Source organism: Phycodurus eques, chromosome 4 (assembly GCF_024500275.1).
Source record: "Phycodurus eques isolate BA_2022a chromosome 4, UOR_Pequ_1.1, whole genome shotgun sequence".
NCBI classification, from domain to species: Eukaryota; Metazoa; Chordata; class Actinopteri; order Syngnathiformes; family Syngnathidae; genus Phycodurus; species Phycodurus eques.
Window position 1 is genome coordinate 5,113,523 of NC_084528.1, and position 20,749 is coordinate 5,134,271.

Sequence of the window (20,749 nt, forward strand, 5' to 3'; positions counted from 1 at the left end):
TCTCAATCTTTTTTGCCACCTGTCCCAGCTTTTTTGGAATGTGTTGCAGCCATAAAATTCTAAGTTAATGATTATTTGCAAAAAACAATCAAGTTTATCAGCCTGAACATTAAATATCTTGTCTTTGTCGTGTATTAAATTAAATATAGGTTGAACATGATTTGCAAATCATTTATTCTGTTTTTATTTATGTTTAACACAACATCCCAATTTCATTGGAATTGGGGTTGTAGATTGTAGATCAATCGTTCGATTGATTGGTTCTAGCATGTTGACTCAATTAAACTTGAGAATGGCAAAGTGGCCCTTGCAGTCTTCAATTTTTCTCTATGCAGCCCTTAGAAGAAAAAGTTTGTCCTCCTCTGATCTAACAAGTTAACTTCAATTCAAGTACTGTGGAGTGTCCAAATTCTGTCCCAAGGCCATTTATAGCCCACTGCACATTTTTTAATGGCCAGCCGCATGTTGTAATAAGATAATTAAACACAGCCCGCATGAAAAGGATAAAGGATAAATCGGTTCAGAAAATGGATGGATGGAAGTTAAAGTGGGACCTCCTTCCTTCTTGGGGCCCTCAGTAGTAGTAGTCCAGTACGTCGTGTGCTATTGCTATTGAAACTTCATCTCCCAAGATGCTTACCGCTTTGGTTGCTATGGTGATGTCTACGTCATCCACCCTCGTACGGGCAGCGCCTTGAACGAGTGAAATTGGAAGGAAAAGTAAACGCTATCGACTGTTCGCACTGACAACGCTGAGAAGCAGCTGGAAGTTGAAAGGCAAAGCCGCTGCTATCAGCCATTACACAGGTAGGAATAGACAGAAAACGTATTGCGACTGCATTGTCGCCTTAGCACAGGCGACTGCTTGACTTTCGCCGTGTAACAAATGGGGCGACAAATTGTCCTGGCTTTCTGTAACTGACCTTGGATTTGCCGGAAAAGCGCCGACAATAAGCAGACCAGGAACAATGGCTAGCTCTACTACAATTGAGAGGTCTATTAGCTGCTTTCAACGAGAATATAGGACCTGTTGGGCTGTGTATGCTAACTCAACAGTAGTACACCACACTACGAAGAAAACCAAGTTGTTTTTTTTGGTGGTTATGTATTTGTAGCTAATTCTTACATTGAATTCTTCGTTATTCTATATGATTTGAGATCTTGAACTTTTCTAACGTCATTTTGAACAACAAGACGTTAGTTGTACGCTTGGAGAGAACAGACCGTAACTGTTCAAACAACCTTTGTACCGCTTTGACAAATGTTTTTGCTTTGGAAATAGTTTATAGATTGTGCGTGAGTTGGTTACGATTCATGTGTCAGAAAAGCCATTTGTAGTATCTGCGACCTTGTGGCCCGAATGTTAAACGTTGCCAGTTTGCCGAGGTCACTTTCAGGAAATAGCCGGTGCCATTCTGAAAAGGGGTTACGAGAGGGCTAATGTTATCGCGTACATTACGCTGTTTTCGATGATATGTCCGTTCATAATTTGCTTTCGAATGGGAGGTAGTTTGTGAAATTATAATCGTTGATTGGCCTTCGAGCGGGTTAAAGCCTGGGCCTAAAAGTTTTCCATTTTGCACGTAGCTTGTTGGGCGAGACGCAGGTGTGGGGATGGGTGTGGTGTATATCTGCGGGAAAAGAGTGGGGGGGGGGGGATTTGTGTTTTGTACGGAAGGCTTGGACAAGTATGTAAATGGATTTCCAGTACGTCATTTGTCTAAACCGCCATGTTACAGTCGTACTATATACTTTACAGTCATATGATATCCTCCTCTACTGTAGCCGTCTCTCGGCTCAATGAGGAGGCGAGACGTTTTCAGGCGGTTCTTAACTTTATTTGCAGGTTGTAGCATGAGCCACCATCTGCAATCCTCTAACACAGTGAAAAACTAGAGTCAATAGATATATTAGCACCCAGTAAGGTGAAGCATATAATACAAGTACAGCTGTCTTTTTTATTTATTTATTTATTTTTAAACACAACGAAAATTACCGTGTTACGCCTGCAAAGATTCAAGACTTAAGCACTGTTTCGTCACGCTGGAGTTTAGGTTTGGCTTGTCTTGAGATTCAGTACTTGCCTTTTGTGTAAATGTTTGTTGGCTGTGTCCTGAAGCGCTTCTTCCAAAGTCTCAGGACTAATTTCTTCCAAGGACCTCTCAGCCCAATTCTATTTACCATTGCATTGAAAATTATTTTATTTCTGATGTCCCAGTGCATATTGGGGGGCTCAATAATATATAAATTTTTTCGTGCCTTTTTTTTTTTTTTTTTTTCAAGGCACGAAACACTAAAAATAAAACCTGCTCCTGTGCTCTACGAGTCGCAGCCCCTGTTCCAGTGTGTTATAGTGTAGTCGGTTAAATGTAGAGGACACATTACATGAACATGTACAAAATGGAAAATACACTACTATTAAGATCAATATTTGATATTTAAAGGCAGTTAATTATTTATTACACACTATTGATGTTCTAAAGCAATGCAAGACTTAATGGAAAGAGAATCCAGAGAGATGGTTAAATGTTTCAGCATCTCATCACTTGTGCTGTGCCATAATCATATACGCGACATTCAAAATGTGTGGTATTGACGTAATTGTGAGTGATGCAACAAACATGCAAGTTGCAACATGATTAAAGGAAGCATGAGGTCTTTGTGGTCCATATTTCACTAACGTTGACTATGTATTTTTTTGATAAAAAAGGAAATTGTCAGTCCTTTCCAATATCAATCCATTTTAATAACCAATTTGGTTAATAACCAATTACCTTTGGAACTCCCCTTTTCATCGCCAAAATCCAGGTGCCCCCATGTCCTGGTGTGACGTCAGTGGCAGCAGAGGAGACCAGGGCCCTCATGTTCAAAGACTTGCATGGATTTACTACGGAAACATGGCGTCCGCTCAAATCCGGAAAACGTATCCAGATGTATGAATCTGTGCGTACGCATGAATCCAAGCACATTTCCTTTGTACATCCCAATCAACATAGAATTGAGCGCACATGTTGGAGTAGCTGACCCCTCCCTGTCCACGCCCATATTTAACTATGCAAATCATATTTAAATGACCCGTGCACCTTTGATCCCAATCTCTGCATGACCATAAAAAAAGAAAATGAGCAAGGTAATAAAAACATTTTCTGAATGTGAAGTTGAGACGCTGCTCAATGAAGTGGAAGCGTGCAAGAAAATCCTCTTTGGCACACTGTCCTCCGGGGTCAACAACAAGCGAAAGAGGAGTAAATGGGACAGCGTGTGTGCGGCTGTCAATGCTGTGGGGTCTGAAGACATAAAGGTAGATGTGAAGCGGAGGACCGCTACCCACCGCCAAAGTGTGGGGAAAAACAGGCGGAGGAACCGGGGCGCAGGGCCTTACCCAGTTCGAGGAGAGAGTTGCTGCAACCATGGGTGACACTGCTCTCTCAAGGGTGGTGGGAGCACATGTAGCTGACTGATTACCCCCAAGGTAAATCCCAAGTATTTTTATAACTCATAAATGTGTTCATACGGTAACCTACACTCAGCCCTATGAGATAAAGGTTCATGCGTAAATGTTTTATGCATGGTATTTGTAATCTTTTGATTTCAAATAGAAGCATGTCAGCATATCAAAGAAAATATCAAAAACTTTGACTCTCATTACTCAATTTATTATTTTAATACACAGGAGAGGACTCAGTCGCAGCCATGTGCTACATGTTTGGAGGATTCGTCCACCGTCCCCAGTGTATCTGGTGTCACACACGTGGAGGAATCCTCCATCGTCCCTGACACCACTGGTGTCACAGACGCGGAGTATTCGATTCCTCCACCATTCCTGGAGTCTCCTCCGGCATCCCCAGCTTCTCCGACGCAATTACACTCCCAACAACCAGCTGCTGCTGCCCTTCCGGCTGGCCGTGTCCTCACCCGTTTTGTGCTGGAGTCACAAGAAGAGATTGTGAGGGCAATAGGCGGCATAAATGACTGCCTTGACCAATTAATAGGTGTCCTCACAAATATCAGTGATTCATTAAATACACTGGTTAAGTGAATTCTGAGTCCTTGCCTCTTTTACATTGTTGAAATCAAATGTTGCCAGGCATAATTGTGCATCGGTGCTAATTGTTCATGTGTCTCTGTGCAGATTTATTATGTTTCCCAGCATCACCTCTGTCGCCAAAGAGGAAAAATCGCAGTACTGCAATTACTGCTCTAAGATGTATAATTTTTTAAATCGCTGGGTATGTAATTTTTTTTCTATTGAATACAGTCTTTTATTTTCAAACCAAATATATACGTAATATTTGGTACATTAGTAAACATACCATTTTTAGTTAAAATAAAAAAATAAATGCCTTAAGTGACCAAAACCTGCAATTGAACAATATAAAATACTTGAATCCTTTCTGCAAAAAAAATTCTAAATGAAACTAAAATATATGCAATCTGTATTAAATGTATAAACCTACAGGAGAACAATCACACAAATGTATTTTTCAGTTTAATATAACTGCTCAGCCTCCCTGGTAAGGTCTATTCAGGGGTGCTGGAGAGGTGGGTCCGTCGGGAAGTCGAATCTCAGATTCAGGAGGAGCAGTGTGGTTTTCGTCCTGGCCGTGGAACAGTGGACCAGCTCTACACCCTCGGCAGGGTCCTCGAGGGTGCATGGGAGTTCGCCCAACCAGTCTACATGTGTTTTGTGGACTTGAAGAAGGTGTTCGACCGTGTCCCTCGGGGAGTCCTGTGGAGGGTGCTTCGGGAGTATGGGGTACCAAACCCCCTGATACGGGCTGTTCAGTCCCCGTACGACTGGAGTCAGAGTTTGGTTCGCATATCCGGCAGTAAGTCGGACTCGTTCCCGGTGAGGGTTGGACTCCGCCAAGGCTGCCCTTTGTCGCCGATTCTGTTGATAACTTTTATGGACAGAATTTCTAGGTAATTTCCGGTTTGGTGGCCTCAGTATTGCATCTCTGCTTTTTGCTGATGATGTGGTTCTGTTGGCTTCATCAAGCCGTGAGCTCCAACTCTCACTGGAGCAGTTCGCAGCCGAGTGTGAAGCGGCTGGGATGAGAATCAGCACCTCCAAATCAGAGACCATGGTCCTCAGTCGGAAAAGGGTGTGGCATGCCCTCTCCAGGTCGGGGACGAGATCCTGCCCCAAGTGGAGGAGTTCAAGTATCTTGGGGTCTTGTTCACGAGTGAGGGAAGAATGGAACGGGAGATCGACAGGCGGATCGGTGCAGCATCTGCAGTGATGCGGACTTTGTATCGGTCCGTTGTGGTAAAGAAGGAGCTAAGGCGAAGCTCTCAATTTACCGGTCGATCTTCGTTCCTACCCTCACCTATGGTCATGAGCTGTGGGTCGTGACCGAAAGAACGCGATCCCGGATACAAGCGACCAAAATGAGTTTCCTCCGCGGGGTGTCCGGGCTCTCCCTTAGGGTGAGAAGCTCGGTCATCCGGGAGGATCTCAGAGTAGAGCCGCTGTTCCTCCGCATTGAGAGGAGCCAGATGAGGTGGCTGGGGCATCTGATTCGGATGCCTCCCAGACGCCTCCCTGGTGAGGTGTTCCGGGCACGTCCCACCGGGAGGAGACCCCGGGGACGACCCAGGACACGCTGGAGAGACTACGTCCTTCGGCTGGCCTGGGAACGCCTCGGGATCCCCCTGGAAGAGCTGGATGAAGTGGTTGGGGAGAGGGAAGTTTTGCAGAAACTGAGTTTACTTGTCTGCTGCATTTTTATGAATCTCACTCAAGTTCTGCTGCAATACGATTGGGAGCTGCATCCAGCCATCCTGGATGTAGCCGCCAATCATATCGTGATTTCCCCCCTAAACCTAATAACGGGTTGGCCCACCCTGAGCAGCAACAACTGCGATCGAGCGTTTGTGATAACTTGCATTGAGTCTTTTACAGCGCTGTGGAAGGAATTTTGGCCCACTCATCTTTGCAGAATTGTTGTAATTCAGCCACATTTGAGGGTTTCAGAGCATGAACATCCCTTTTAAGGTCATGCCACAGCATCTCAATAGGATGCAGGTCAGGACTTTGACTGGGCCACTCCAAATCTTCATTTTGTTTTTCTTCAGCCATTCAGAGGTGGACTTGCTGGTGTTTTTTGGATCATTGTCCTGCTGCAAAACAAGAACAGCTTGAGGTCATGAACAGATGGCCGGACATTCTCCTTCAGGATATTTTGGTAGACATCAGAATTCATGGTTCTGTTTATCACAGCAAGTCTTCCAGGTCCAGTAGCAAAACAACCCCAAACCGTCACACGACCGCCACCGCATTTTACTGTTATGTTCTTTTTCTGAAATGCTGTTACATTTAAGCCAGATGTAATGGGACACAGACCTTCTAAAAAGTTCAACTTTTGTCTCATCAGACCACAGAGTATTTTCCCAAAAGTCTTGGAGATCATCAAGATGTCTTCTGGCAAAATTGAGACGAGCCTTATGTTCTGTTCTTATGTCTTGCAACTCTGCAATGCAGACCATTTTTGACCAGTCTCTTTCTTATGGTGGAGAACACTTACCTTAACTGAGGCAAGTGAGGCCTGCAGTTCTTTGGATGTTGTTGTGGGGTCTTTTGTGACCTCTTGGATGAGCCGTCGCTGCGCTCTGGGGTGATTTTGGTTGGTCGGTCACTCCTGGGAAGCTGAAGTCCCAAAGCTTTAGTAATGACTTTACAACCGTTTCCACACTGACAGATATCAATTACTTTCTAATTTTTTCCCTTGAATTTCTTTGGATCTCTGCATGATGTCTAGCTTTTGAGGATCTTTTGGTCGACTTTGCCTGGCAGGTGCTATTTACGTGATTTCTTGATTGAGAACAGGTGTGGCAGTATCAGACCTGGGTGTGTCTAGAGATATTGAACTTAGGTATGCTAAACTGCAGTTAGTTATGTTTTAACAGGGGGCGGGCACTCACTTTTTCACACAGGACCATGTAAGGTTTTTTTCCCTCCCTTAATAATAAAAAACATTTAAAAACTGCATGTTGTTTTTAGTTGTTGTCGTTGACTAATATTCAAATGTGTTTGATGGGAAACATTTAAGTGTGGCAAACTTGCCATAAAATAAACAATAAATCAGGAAGGGGGCAAACACTTTGACACCACTGTATCATATATTCATTATAATGCATTGTCTGCACACTGCCGGAGCCCTGCACTTTATCCATCCATCCATCCATTTTCCAAGCTGCTTATCCTCACTAGGGTCGCGGGCGTGCTGGAGCCTATCCCAGTTGACTCTGGGCGAGAGGTGGGGTACGCCCTCAACTGGTCGCCAGCCAAGTGCATATAAGCAAACAACCATTCGCACTCTCACTCACATTCACACCAATGGGCAATTTAGTCTTCAATTAACCTACCATGCCTGTTTTTGGGATGTGGGAGGAAACCGCATTACCCTGAGAAAACCCGCACAAGCACGGGGACAACATGCAAACTCCACACAGGAGAGGCTGAATTTGAACCCATTCCCTCAGAACTGTGAGGTAGATCTTCTAACTTGTCGTCCACTGTGTCACTCCCTGCACTTTATTTCATGAAAAAACTAAACAAAAAAAACAGCTCATACCAATGGTGGAAGTGTTATCTGTTTTCAAACAGTGACTTTTTAAAATTGTGTTATACCGTCAAACCGGTAACTGGCCCATGCCTTGTTCTGTCTGAAAGGCACAGGGGAATAAATTCCATATCTACTGTTACCGGGAATATGAAGTGTTAAAAGTTGGGGCTTAAAGTTTGGGCTACACTACCTTTTATGGGTGTCAGTAGTCTGGTTCAGTATTTCCTTGAGTGGTTTTTGACTTCCTCTTTCATTTTGCATTTGTTTTCCAGTGAGCCATCATGAGTGGGGAAACCAAGGAGTACTTGATCAAAAAGGCCAAACTGGCTGAGCAAGCGGAGCGGTATGACGACATGGCTGCCGCGATGAAGTCTGCAACAGAAAATAATGACGTAGAACTAACCAGCGAGCAGCGCAACCTGCTTTCTGTGGCCTACAAGAATGGAGTTGGGGCCCGTCGTTCTTCTTGGCGTGTTTTGGTCAGCATTGAGGGGAAGGAAAACGACAGAAGAAAGGAATTAGCCAAAGAGTACCGGGAGAAAATTGAGGCTGAGCTCAAGGGAATCTGCCAGGATGTTCTGGTGAGCTTTATTTTGTCATGTACATTATTAAATTTCTTTGAGGCTAGTGAAACTAGTCATGGTTAACTTGGTTCTCTTTTTAAACCAGAAAACAAAAATCAAGAATACAAAGTAGTATGTTTGGGACTACCATCTTTCTTTGGCATTCTGGTTCATTAGAAAATAGAACTCCGTCCCACCTCTCGCCAACATACCAACCACGAAATATACATTTACAATAATAAATAAAATAAAAAAATGCAATATAGAAAGAAAATGTGTGGACAATACACTCTTTAACTACATTCATTTTAATTACATCATGAGGGATATTGTGTGCACATCACTTTTTTTGATTTATTGTCCCAATTATAGAATGAAATTGGCCACTAATGTAAAGTAGAAACATACCAAACTTGGTAACAGCGCAAACATCACTAACAAAACAAGCACTTGCTCCGTCATCCACTTTGCTACAGTAAAACCTCAAACTAACGGTCTCAGAACCAATAAACGCTGGATTTCACGGACAAACTGCACAAATGGTAGTGTCCGGCTGGAACTCAAAACACCTGCGCATAGTGAGCTAAGTCTGTTAGTTCCAGAATTGTCCGCTGCCAGAGCAGTTCTGGGAATAGCCGCTGTTGTTTACTTGAGCGCTTGTCATGTACACGCATGCATCGTGTCTCGAACATTTTATACTGATTTTGGTACATTCTCCAGTATTATCTTTGTCAAGCCCTTCACTATGGCATCCCATCATAATGGAGGTGAGAAAAGGATGCACACTACCCTTAATATTGGTGACATAGGCGTAAGCAAAAACTCCATGCTTTTGCAGTGCATTTTGATGTTTCAGAGTCTGAAATACTATTTTTTTTATAGCAATTATTGCTATGTAAAATTATTTTTGTCTTGCAATTGATGAGATAAAATAAATTAATTTTTCCCCTTAAAAAAAAAAATAAATAAATAAATAAAAATAAATAAATCATATATCCTTCCACCTTGTGCCATACACACAATATATACCATATAACACTGCCGATCGATTGAATTTACTCACCCGATCCTTCTCGCTGTTAGGGGCATGGCTCAAAGCCCGTTGAATGGTAATTTTGTATATTTCCGATAACATTAAAGGATTTTTATCCAAATCTACTGCTTTCTTGTGTGCCTCCACGCGGTTGTGATTGTCAACGTTATTTAAAAAAAAAAAAAAATTTTAAAGCCTGCTGCCTGAAACACGTGTCACAAACTTGTGAGAAATTTCGGCAATATTTAATTACATTTGTGTGCTGGCGACAGGGAACAATGTATCTTATCGACAGCACCCACTTTACAAGTAAAATTAAAGTACTTGGGCTTTTCAGTTTTTAACCGTTTGTGAGCTTGGCATGTTACATTTAACCATCTGCTAGCTGCCATGCGCTCCCTCAGAGTGACTTTTGACCAATCATGATGGAAATTGAGGAATATATCGATAAAAACTCGAGATGTCCCGATCCAACTTTTTCACTTCGGATCCGATACCGATATTGTAGCCTTGAATTTTGGCCATACTGATCTCGGCCTGATCCGATATCAGCAATAATCATAATACTTAGTTTTTAGTACGGAATGTTAGAAAAGGCATGATAAGGTAATATTACTGAAACAGAGAACTATAATCACCAACAGTCAATATGACAAAAACTGACCAATTTTTTATGAACCAATGGGTTACATAAAGTAACTTTAAAAATAAGAATGTACTACAATTGAATAAAATATATCGAAATTATATTCGATCCTGCAAAATAACTAAATGAAATCAATATCAAAATATATTTAAATTGCAACATCACCACTGCTTAAACATAAGCATATTCTACATTTCAGTAGATTAAAAAAAATAGAAAATCATGAAAAATGATCTCAAATACAAATTATACTTTTAAAATGCAAAATAAAGTTGAATTGTTTTTTTTTTTTCAGTATATGGTGGGAGCAGTATTTGCTTTCTCCACATGCAGAAACAAAGAGAGTAGAAGTCACGATTAAATATTATTATAACACGGTTTTCATAGAGTTTGAAGAATATATGCCAGAGTATTGTTATATTGCCTGTTTGTATGTGGTTATACAGCATTTGTGTATCAATATTCATTATTTTGAGAGATATGTGCTGCGAGTACAATGCTAATTTTCATTAGCTCGTCAATGGTGTTTTTCATTCATTGTTAGCTTTGAGCTAGTATTTTTTGTGAACAAAACCGAAGAAAAAAACAAATGCTGTGTATTTGAACATTCAACAGTATAGATCATTTTACACTTGAGATTATGTGAGTCCCGGGATGTACATTTCATGGAAACAATGAGTCCCAGCCCTGGAACAATGAGTCCCTGCAATTTATCATCATGGAATACAGATACAGTAATTCTCTGCTATATCACGGTTCTTGCTTCGCGGTCCCACTATATTGCAGCTTTTTATTGCAGTTGTGACTCTTATATTGTTTGTACAATATTTCTATTCATTGCTCTTGCTCCGTTTTAATATATTGTGTTTATGCCTGCCACGAAAGCAAATTCTTTGGAACAATATATTTTCAGGGTAAATTATAGTATTGTTGCTGGGTTCTTTTTATGCCACTGATATGATGATATTAGAGCATAATAAAGAATTGTACACATTTTACAAAATCTGCCCTGGTAATCGAACATATGTGCACAACTATGTAATGTTCACTCATTTACTAAATAAAAATAGGGCTGCATTTCACAATAAGAGCAAAGAAATAAAAATTGAAAGTTGTGTGTTCAAATAAAGTGCTTAACTTAAGAAAAAAAATAATCCTTTTCTGTTTGGCATCTTGACACAACTGTGAAGTCTCAAACAATTGTACATATTTTAATTTAACACGTAATTGGGAGGAACTGCTCCCCTGATCAGAACCCGAGCAGTGTTCTGTTATTGGATTTCTGTACTCACAACAGATTGTCCATGACGAACACCATGTTCAAGCATAAGGGTGTCCATATGTGCACTTGGCACCAGGACACCCTAGGCCGCAGTTCGATAATCGAATTTGTGGTTTTGTCATCAGACTCGCGGCCGCATGTCTTGGACACTCGGGTGAAGAGAGGGGCAGAGCTGTCAACTGATCACCACCTGGTGGTGTGTTTGCTCCGATGCTGGGGGAAGATGCCAGTCCGACCTGGCAAGCCCAAACGTATTGTGAGGCTCTGCTGGGAACGTTGGGCATAATCCCCTGTCAAAAGGAGGTTCAACTCCCACCTTCGGTAGAACTTCTGTCCCGGGGGAGGTGGGGGACATTGATTCCAAGTGGACCAGCCTCCATTGCTGAGGCGGCCGACCGGAGCTGTGGTCGGTGCCTCTCGTGGCGGGATGGGGTCAAACTGAAGGAGTCCTGTCGGGCCTTTTTAGCCTTTGTGACTCTTCAGGCGCTAGGCAGCTGATGGGTACCGACTGGCCAAGTGGATGGCAGGTTTGGTGGTCTCTGAGGCAAAAACATTGGAGGAGTTCGGTGAGGCCATGAAAACGACTTCCGGATGGCTTAGAGGAAATTCTGGTCCACCATCATACATGCAAATCAGTCACTTTTCAGCAAAATTCGCCGTTTTAAACTCGAAATAGGCCATTTTCGTGGATCGTATAGATCCGATGAGTTTTGCCTGGGGTGGCGGGGGGCTCGCTGAACAAAAAAGCAAAGAAATAAGGCAAATTTAATTTTAATATTAAATTTGTACATCAACATGTACTTGAGCGGTGTAAATACGTTTTTCTTCCTGAAGAATTTTAGTTTTAATAAAATTTTTTGCCTTATTGTACTCTTCAGTCTTCCAGATTGCTTAATTTATGTTTTTAAAAGAAATTCTCTGCAGGGGCCCGGGGGATCCCCCAGACTGTGTATCGTGGGGATGGGGCGCTGCTGACCTTGACTCGGGACGTTGTGAGTCGGTGGGAAGACCTCCTAAATTCCACCGACACGCCTTCCCATGAGGAAGCAGAGTCTGGGGTCTTTGAGGGAGGGTCCTCGAGGGTGCGTGGACAGTCTCCGTGTGTTTTGTGGACTTGGAGAAGGCGTTCGACCGTGTCTCTCGGGGAGTCCTTGGGGGTTGGGGGTTGCTTCGGGAGTATGGGATACCGATCTCCCTGTTACGGACTGTTTGGTCCCTGTACGACCAGTGTCAGAGTTTGTTCCGCATTGCTGGCTGTAAGTTTGATTTGTTTCCAGTCCGACAAGGCTGCCCTTTGTCACCGATTCTGTTCAGAACTTTTATGGACAAAATTTCTAGGCGTAGCCAAGGTGTAGCGGGGTCGTGTTTGGTGGCCTGATCATGTGGTTCTGTTGGGTTAATCAAGGCATGATCTCCAACTCTCACTGGAGCAGTTCGCAAGCTGAGTGTGAAGCAGTTGGTATGAAAATCAGCACCTCCAAATCTGAGACCATGGTCCTCAGTCAGAAAAGGGTGGACTTCCCTCTCCAGGTCGGGAATGAGATTCTGCCCCAAGTGGAGGAGTTGAAGTATCTTGGGGTCTTGTTCACAAATGAGTGAAGAATGGAACAGGAGATCGACAGGCGGATGGGTGCAGCATCTGCAGTGATGCTGACTTTGTATCGGTCCGTTTGGATGAAGAAGGAGCTAAAGCAAATTGCTCAATTTAGCGGTCGATCTACGTTCCTACCCTCACCTATAGCTCGTGACTGAAAGAACAAGATCCTGGATACAAACTGCCGTAATGAGTTTCCTCTGCAAGGTGTCCGGGCTCTCCCTTAGAGTTAGGGGGAGAAGCTTCGTCATTTGGGAGGGGGTCAAGAGTAGAGCCGCTGCTCCTCCGCCTGGAATCCCCCCCCCCCATTATGTCATATGTCTCTCAGGTCATGTATATGATGAAAATTACAGCCCATTCATCTTTTTAAGTGGGAGAACTTGCATAATTGGTGGATGCCTAAATACTTTGTTGCCCCACTGTATGTCATCTCGATAACATAGAATAAATATATTCAAATTTATTTAAATGTACCTGTATATAATAAAATACTCTACTGCAAAGACTGTCTGCAGCCAGGTTGGCATTGCAAATGAGAATCACTTCTCAGTTGACTCACCTGGAGAGATGTGATTTATTGTCTCACATTTGTATTGGAACTGTGTAAGGCTTCAATCTCATGTCCCTGTTGCATTTTCCAGCTGATAAATCACATCGAATCACATCATCTGCAAGCTTCTGTTGCACAATCTATTTAGGTATGTAATCTCAATAAAATAGAACATATTCTAATTTATCGAAAATTTATTGTACCTGTATATAATAAAACTCCCAACTGTAAATACTGTCTGCAACCAGGTTGACATTACAAATGAGAATTACAATTACCTCACCTGGATAAAGGGTTAGGTTTTAAAGGTATACAAAATATTTGAAATTTAGATTACAATATAAAATAAGACATCAAAAGCTTGAAATACCAGGATTTTTTAGATCCAGTAGGTGTCAGTAATGAGCAGCATCAGCCTCATTTGCTTAAGCTACCCTAACCTAATAAGTGCGATGGAAACACAAACCACATGGGCCACAGTGACATTTTGCTACCAGGAACTCAAGTTTCTGAGCTGGATTCGTGGCAAAACCCCTCTTTGAAAGAAAAACCCCCAATGGTCACTGAAATAACTTTAAACTGGAAAAACAAACTGATAAAACAAGCCTGGACAAAAATTATGGTACCCCTAAAAAGACTGAAAATAGTTTTATCATACGGACATGTTAAACTAAAGTGTGTTGGAATTAATTTGACTATAGGGACATGTTAAAACTAAGGTGGGTCCTCTGACTAAAAAAATGGATGACAAATTGAAGAGAGAGGCAATACCAACAATAACCAAAGATCCCAGAACAATGTTCAAAGAAATAAAAGGTGAAATTAACGGTCAAGGTAAATCAGTGTCAGATTACACCATCTTTTGTTGCTGGCATCAAAATTGACTTCATGGATGATGACATAAGAGGACGGGAATTTGCTAAAATGGACATTGACAACCAACAAAGCTTCTTGGAGAATGTCCTTTGGAAAGATGAGACAAAACATGCTTTTTGACAAGCCATATCAACTGTGTTCACAGATGCAAAAACGATGTCCTTTGGAAAGATGAGACAAAACATGCTTTTTGGCAAGCCATATCAACTGTGTTCACAGATGCAAAAATGAAGCATACAAAGAAAAGAACACTCCCTCTATGTTTAAACATGGAGGAGGCTCCGTTATGTTCTGAGGCTGCACTCTTACATCTGGCATAAGGTGTCTTGAATCTGTGCAGGATATGATGAAATCTCAAGACTATCAAGGTATTCTGCTGCCTAGTCTCAGAGAGCTTGGTCTCAGTTGCAGGTCATTAGTCTTCCAACAGGATAATGATCCAAATAAAAACAGCTAAAAACAGAATGGCTAAGAGCAAATGTTTGGACTGTTGTTTGATGTTGCATGTGGACTGCGGGCAACCAGTATGCCTTCACATGTTCGGTGTACACACAAATAAATATACGATATTGGACGTGGCTGGCTTACTTGGCAATGCTTTATCAAATTAGGGGTGATTCTTTTGGATAAAGCACCACAGGTACTCACTTTGTACAAACAATGATTTGATGTTTTCATTTCTGAAATGTATAGACACTTAATTATTTACAAATTACAGTGTTTTTCCTACATTCTTACTCTGCGCAGGATCTCTTAAAAGTTCATCTCATTCCAAAAGCCACTTCGCCGGAGAGCAAAGTCTTCTATTTGAAAATGAAAGGTGACTACCACCGCTACCAGGCCGAAGTGGCAACGGGGGATGACAAGCAGGGTATGTGAGGACTTATCACGGTTAAACAATCTGTGAATGTGGTTGTGTTTCAATGTTCATATTTCTTATTCTTTTGTGTGATTCAAGGTGAAAGGTAGGTGGTGTGTAATGATGTATTAGTTAAATAAAATGTTTCAGGGGCACTCACACAACAGTGTTTACTGTGCTCAAGCTACCACCCAATGTTCAAGTTGTTTTACAAGTGTATGTGTTTGTGTGTGTGTGTGTGGGGGGGGTTATGGTGTTTGCTGCACATTTCAGACATTTTTGTAATACTGTAGTTATTGATGTAGGGTTGTAGGTTGATAACAATGTGTTTTCCACCGTAGGGGATCTTACACACAAACATTGTTTTCATTAGCACAGCAGCTTTTGAAACGAAAATGAACATTGTCTCATTTCTCACTGTTTACCCATTTGGCATCAAGTGACCACAAACAAAGACCAAGCTCTTCTAGTACTATCCATTACTGAGTGTTATTTTGTGTCATGTATTCATGATAAACTGAATATTGTAGTTGGTAGATATATTTGCGTTTAATGTTGTAACGTATGTCATCTTTATTTTAACTTCAGAAATCATCAAAGACTCCGAACAAGCCTACCAAGAGGCTTTTGACAGCAGCACACAACACATGCAGCCCACAAACCCAATCCGTCTTGGTCTTGCACTCAATTTCTCAGTTTTTTACTATGAGATTCACAACTCGCCTGAAAAGGCCTGCCAACTGGCTCAAACGGTAAGAATTCTTGATAAATGTTTTGTTGTTAATAGTTTTGTATTATATGATTCAAACTAGGGCTGCCACTAATTATTATTTTAACAATCGATTAATCTGTGGATTATTTTTTCGATTAATCAATCAATTGGACAACAAACTTAATTTCCCTTCCTTTATTAATAAAATAGGACATTCTTTCAAATTGCAGAAAATGCACAAACATGAACTGATTATGATTCAGTTACTGGTTTGGTTGGGAACATGTTGACCATTGTTTTCCAAAATGCAGATGTCTTTTTTTTTTTTTTTTTTTAATAAATCAAACACGAAGATAATCAGTCTGCTTTCATGGAGGACTGCAGAAATCAGAATATTTACTGTTGAGATGCAAGGTCTGTTAATGATAAATTGTTGCACCTCTAATTGAAACCTAACCTGTAATGTTTTGAGGATTTAATTTTTGTATACTGTACTGTTAAAATTGTAACTTAATGTGATGCTTTGCAGACAATGCATGCATGTGCAAAAAGCTGGCCTCAAACAGACAGGTAGTTCTACTGATGAATGACAGAGGAAACCAACCTTTAAAACTGTTATTCAATCTTGCAGGCTTTTGACAATGCCATTGCAGAGCTGGAAACGCTGAATGACGATTCATACAAAGACAGTACACTTATCATGCAGCTACTGAGAGACAACTTGACAGTAAGTTTCTTAATTTGCAAAGCTGAACCACAGATGCATTTATTATTCATTCATTAAACCTATGTTATTGATGTGGTCCATCAACATTCTAAAAATACTGGTTGTAACTTTTTATTTTTTTTTATTTTCCAAGCTACATTAATACAAGGCTAAAAAATTTATATATAAAAAAAAAAAGTGTGACCATATTTAGCCTATTTTTGTCTGGTGTTGTATTACCATTGTGATCACGGAGGAAAACTCCAAATGTGAGTTTCTAAGACATACGGCAGTAAGTCCGATGACATGACCACAAAGTTGATTTATCAAACTGCTTTAGGATGTCCTGATGCCCAGTGCACATATGGGACACTCTTATGCCTGAACATGATGATTGTTATGGACAATCAGTGACAATCACAGAAGTCTGATAAGTAATAACCACTCAGGTTCAGATGGGGGTGGGAGGTTCCTCCCAATCACGCCCTGTCTACTCAAATCCTCTCGACATCGCGCACCAGCTCCGGCTGCTTCCCTGCCGTAGAGGTGATATTACACTGCCCTCGAGCCAGCTTCTGTAGCTGGGAGTGGGATAGCCAAGGTCCAGCTTACAATGTACTTGAACCACTTGTCACCTACCACAGTTGCATGGAAAGGGGGACTGTAAAAAAATAAATGAATAAATAGAAATGCTTTCCAATTAATATTGTTTTTCTATCTCCCATTCTCTGTCCTCTCCTCCATTTTCTGCACCTCTTTTCTCAGTTGTGGAATTCTGACAACCAATGTGAGGATGTATAGAAGCCCAGAGAGCAAAACCTTTTGTCCTTTGTCCACCTGCCATCACCCTGACTCATCTTTATCAAGACCATCAAACACTGAGACCACCATAATAATGTCATTGTTCTCCAGAGCTCACCAAAATGAATTTTGTATTCAGCTCTGTTAAAACTCATGTCACTCATATGGGTTTACATTTTTTTTCTTTTGTAGAAATTATGAGCCTGGGGGTACAGTATAGGGTACATTTGGAATTTAATGGGTGTGTGTTATTGGCTGCTAATCAAAGTACTTTTTTTGTCTGAGGCAAGTAAGTTTTATACTTTAACGGTGGTGGGTCAGATAGCAGGCTTTCAAGCCTTAAAAATAAGAGTGCAGTTATACTATGTGTGTACATCATCTCATTCATGTGAGGGATCTTAGTTTTCTTATCTTCCTGTGGTTAATGTGAATATCACAATTATCTCGTCACAAGAGGAGACATCAGCTGCTCTAATTAGAGGAATGAAAGCAGTCAACAAAACAAGACAAAAAGAACGGCCAAGTCGGAACTCACAGGTTACATTCCATCACTGTCCAGTGCTTGAATTTATCACTATTTGAATTACTTGTTTTTGGATTTTCTTTCTATATTTTATTGTATAAGTTGCAAAGTTTGGAGTCCACACCTTTTTACTGGTTTTCATTTAGGCACAGAGAAAAAAATGCTTACCTTTTTCTACTTTCCATTTTACTATCCCTGTTGTCAATCTAAAATGCATATATTGGGCAAACATTGTGATGTGAGAGGTTTTTGTCAGGTTGGATAGTTTTGTCCGCTTGATTTGGAATCACTCAAGCAATGTTTTTTTTTTTTTGGAGGGGGGATGTGTAAGTTCAATAAAGATAATTTAAGTTTTAATTCATCCACAAACTAGCAATTTCGGTTGACTGGGGCAGTGTTTTTGATTGCACAGTATTTAGTCCACAGGACTAATTAATTGTATTCAATGAATAGAGTATTTTCAGTTGTACATGGCATTGTTAATCAATGTCATTTGTAGAGTGTTAGTGGTATGATTTAAAAATACTGGGAAAACCACAAAACTTAATATCACTAACATCAGTGGAATGTTGAACACTGCTTTGCTGATCAAAGTCTGGTTATCCAAAATGCAGTTGAAGTTGTACGGCAACTACCTAAACAACCCATGGTTTGTTAAGCTTACAAAGACAACAATTTAGATAAAAACTTGTGTCTGAGCATGTTTTTCAAATGTAAAGTGAACATATTTTCCATACCGCTTGTCCTCACTAGGGTTGCGGGCATGCCGGAACCTATCCCTGCCTCTCACTTGGGCGAGAGGCAGGGTACACCCTGAACTGGTTGCCAGCCAAGCGCAGGGCACATATAGACAAACAACCATTCGTACGTACTCACATTCACATCTACGGGCAATTTAGTCTTCAGTTAACCTACCATGCATGTTTTTGGGATGTGGGAGGAAACCCACACAGGCACAGGAAGAACATGCAAATGCTGCACAGGGGAGGCCAGATTTGAACCCAGATCCCCAGAACTGTCAAGCAGCTGTGCTCACCAGTCATATACTGTGCCGCCTGTGAACATAAATTCAGTCCCCTCCAAAAGCATTGGAACGGCAAGGTCAATTCCTTTGTTCTTGTATACTGGAGATATTTGGGTTACAGATCAAAAGATGACTGAGACAAAAGTTCAGAATTCCAGCTTTTATTTCATGGCATTTACATCTCGATGTGTTTTGTTTGAAGCCATCCACTTTTCAAGTGAGAAAAAATATTGCAAGATGTGACTGACTGGGGTTTCTTATTGTTCAGGTGTTTGACGAAACATTAGTGCTCGTTTTTGGCTTTGGGTTTCACCTGTGAAAACTGCATTTGCTGTTAGTCAGACATGAAGACCAGAGAGCTGCATATGGGAGAAAAGAAAACCATTTTGAAGCTGAGAGAAGAGGAAAAATCGAACAGAGCTATTTGCACAAACTATGGGCATAGCCAGTACAACAATTTGGAATGTCCTGAAAAATAAAACTACTGGTGTACTGAGCAACAGACATCGAACAAGTCGGCCGAGGGTATCAACAGCAGTTGACAAACATTGTGAGAGCTGTGAAGAAACACCCAAAGACAACGGTCAGTGACATCACTGCCAACCTCCACAGGGCAGGGGTGAAGGCATCACAATCCACTGAAGAAGACCAAGAGAAATATACAAGCCATACCACATGATGCAAACCACTCATCAGCAAAAAGAATCTGAAGGCTAGATTGGATTTTACAAAGTACAGAGATGAGTCACAAAGCAATTGAACTTGCTGTTCGAATACCTTTGGAGGGGACTATGTCTGGTAAATTTGAGAGATGAGTTAACAATGCAAAGTTTCTTTGTCTACGCCTTTTCCCCACTAAACTACAGGGTAGTCTGCTGTCTTTAACCTCCAGGAACTCCTGTTGTGAGCGTCCTCTGTCGGCACGTTGAAGCGGAACAAATCCTGATGTACATTTTCTTTCCATCTCTTCATTGTTCCTCCTCTTGGTCTTTTTCCTTTATCTGCAGATTAATCGCCTCCGAAGCAGGGTCATCTTCCTCCATACAACCTCATTCTGATCTCCTTCACCTTCTCATATTCACTCCTAGCTCTGTCCTGATGTGCTCACTTCTCATCCTTCAGTGTCACTCACTCGATTCTTCTTAGCATCCTCATTTCTGTTGCCTATAAAATCCTCTAATTCGCCATACCTCTGCCCCATCAAACAGCACCAGTTGTTTTAGTACACAACAATCAAGACCTAGTGTGATTTAACGAAGAAGAGTTTTTCACTTGTTAACCAAGTGACAATGAGGGAAATCATTGACCGCGATGTGATACACACTCACGGTGCCAAAATAATCCGTTAATGAACAACAAGTGGAAAAGGGGTGGTCGAACACACATAACGTCTACTAACTGTAATAGGGGATAATTAACATTAATTATCAAGAACACAGCATTCTTAACTAATGTACCAGCATTGTTGGTCTTTTGGTTTTGTTGCCGTACACACACATGCGTCGAGGACTTCCATCTCCCTAGTTTGGCGTCGCAGTCCGACTCCACACGGAGCTCAAAATGGGCGTGTACCAATACATAGCTTTGTACCTCACTCACTGTGTCGCAGAGAATTGACGCCATCAGGCAGCGCATTTGTGCTGTGCTGCCGTCAAATATAGAAAAATACGAAATACAGTGCAAATATGCCAATTACAGCACCTATATTTGATTTTTGAATGGTTGTGTGTTGGCTAGTTGTAAGTTAATACATTTTTGTAGTTAGATCTTTTGTTGAGTTTTCATTTCACAATATGTATTGTGGCCTATTTTTGTTTTAATATTGCACCTGACAAAGATTTAGTAGGCGCAAACCTGTCTGCTCCAATCTGATTCGACCAAATGGACCAGAGGCGTGGCAAAGCAGTGTTTCGACACTTGGTTCAAACATGCAGAAAATCACGTAAATTGGATGTTGCTATAACTTCAAGAAAAATACAAATTTACCCTTCCGATCTGTAAGCATCTATTAG

The 20,749-nt window shown here is 41.3% G+C and overlaps 1 protein-coding gene across 1 annotated transcript; it reads left to right on the forward strand.

The window, feature by feature from the left end:
- Positions 1-671: 671 nt before the first annotated feature.
- On the forward strand, positions 672-18,400 carry LOC133401145 (14-3-3-like protein). Its single transcript, XM_061673715.1, has 6 exons — positions 672-807; positions 7,841-8,149; positions 14,860-14,983; positions 15,560-15,723; positions 16,315-16,410; positions 17,155-18,400. The coding sequence occupies exons 2-6, from the start codon at positions 7,850-7,852 to the stop codon at positions 17,188-17,190; spliced, it is 720 nt and encodes a 239-aa protein (XP_061529699.1). The 5' UTR covers positions 672-807; positions 7,841-7,849; the 3' UTR covers positions 17,191-18,400.
- The last annotated feature ends 2,349 nt before the right edge of the window (positions 18,401-20,749 follow it).

Excerpts from the sequence above, each read along its gene's own strand:
- LOC133401145 (XM_061673715.1), top strand. The coding sequence starts at position 7,850 with ATGAGTGGGGAAACCAAGGAGTACTTGATCAAAAAGGCCAAACTGGCT. Across the intron at positions 14,984-15,559 it reads AACGGGGGATGACAAGCAGG|AAATCATCAAAGACTCCGAA; the intron begins GTATGTGAGGAC and ends TTTTAACTTCAG. Across the intron at positions 16,411-17,154 it reads TACTGAGAGACAACTTGACA|TTGTGGAATTCTGACAACCA; the intron begins GTAAGTTTCTTA and ends CTCTTTTCTCAG.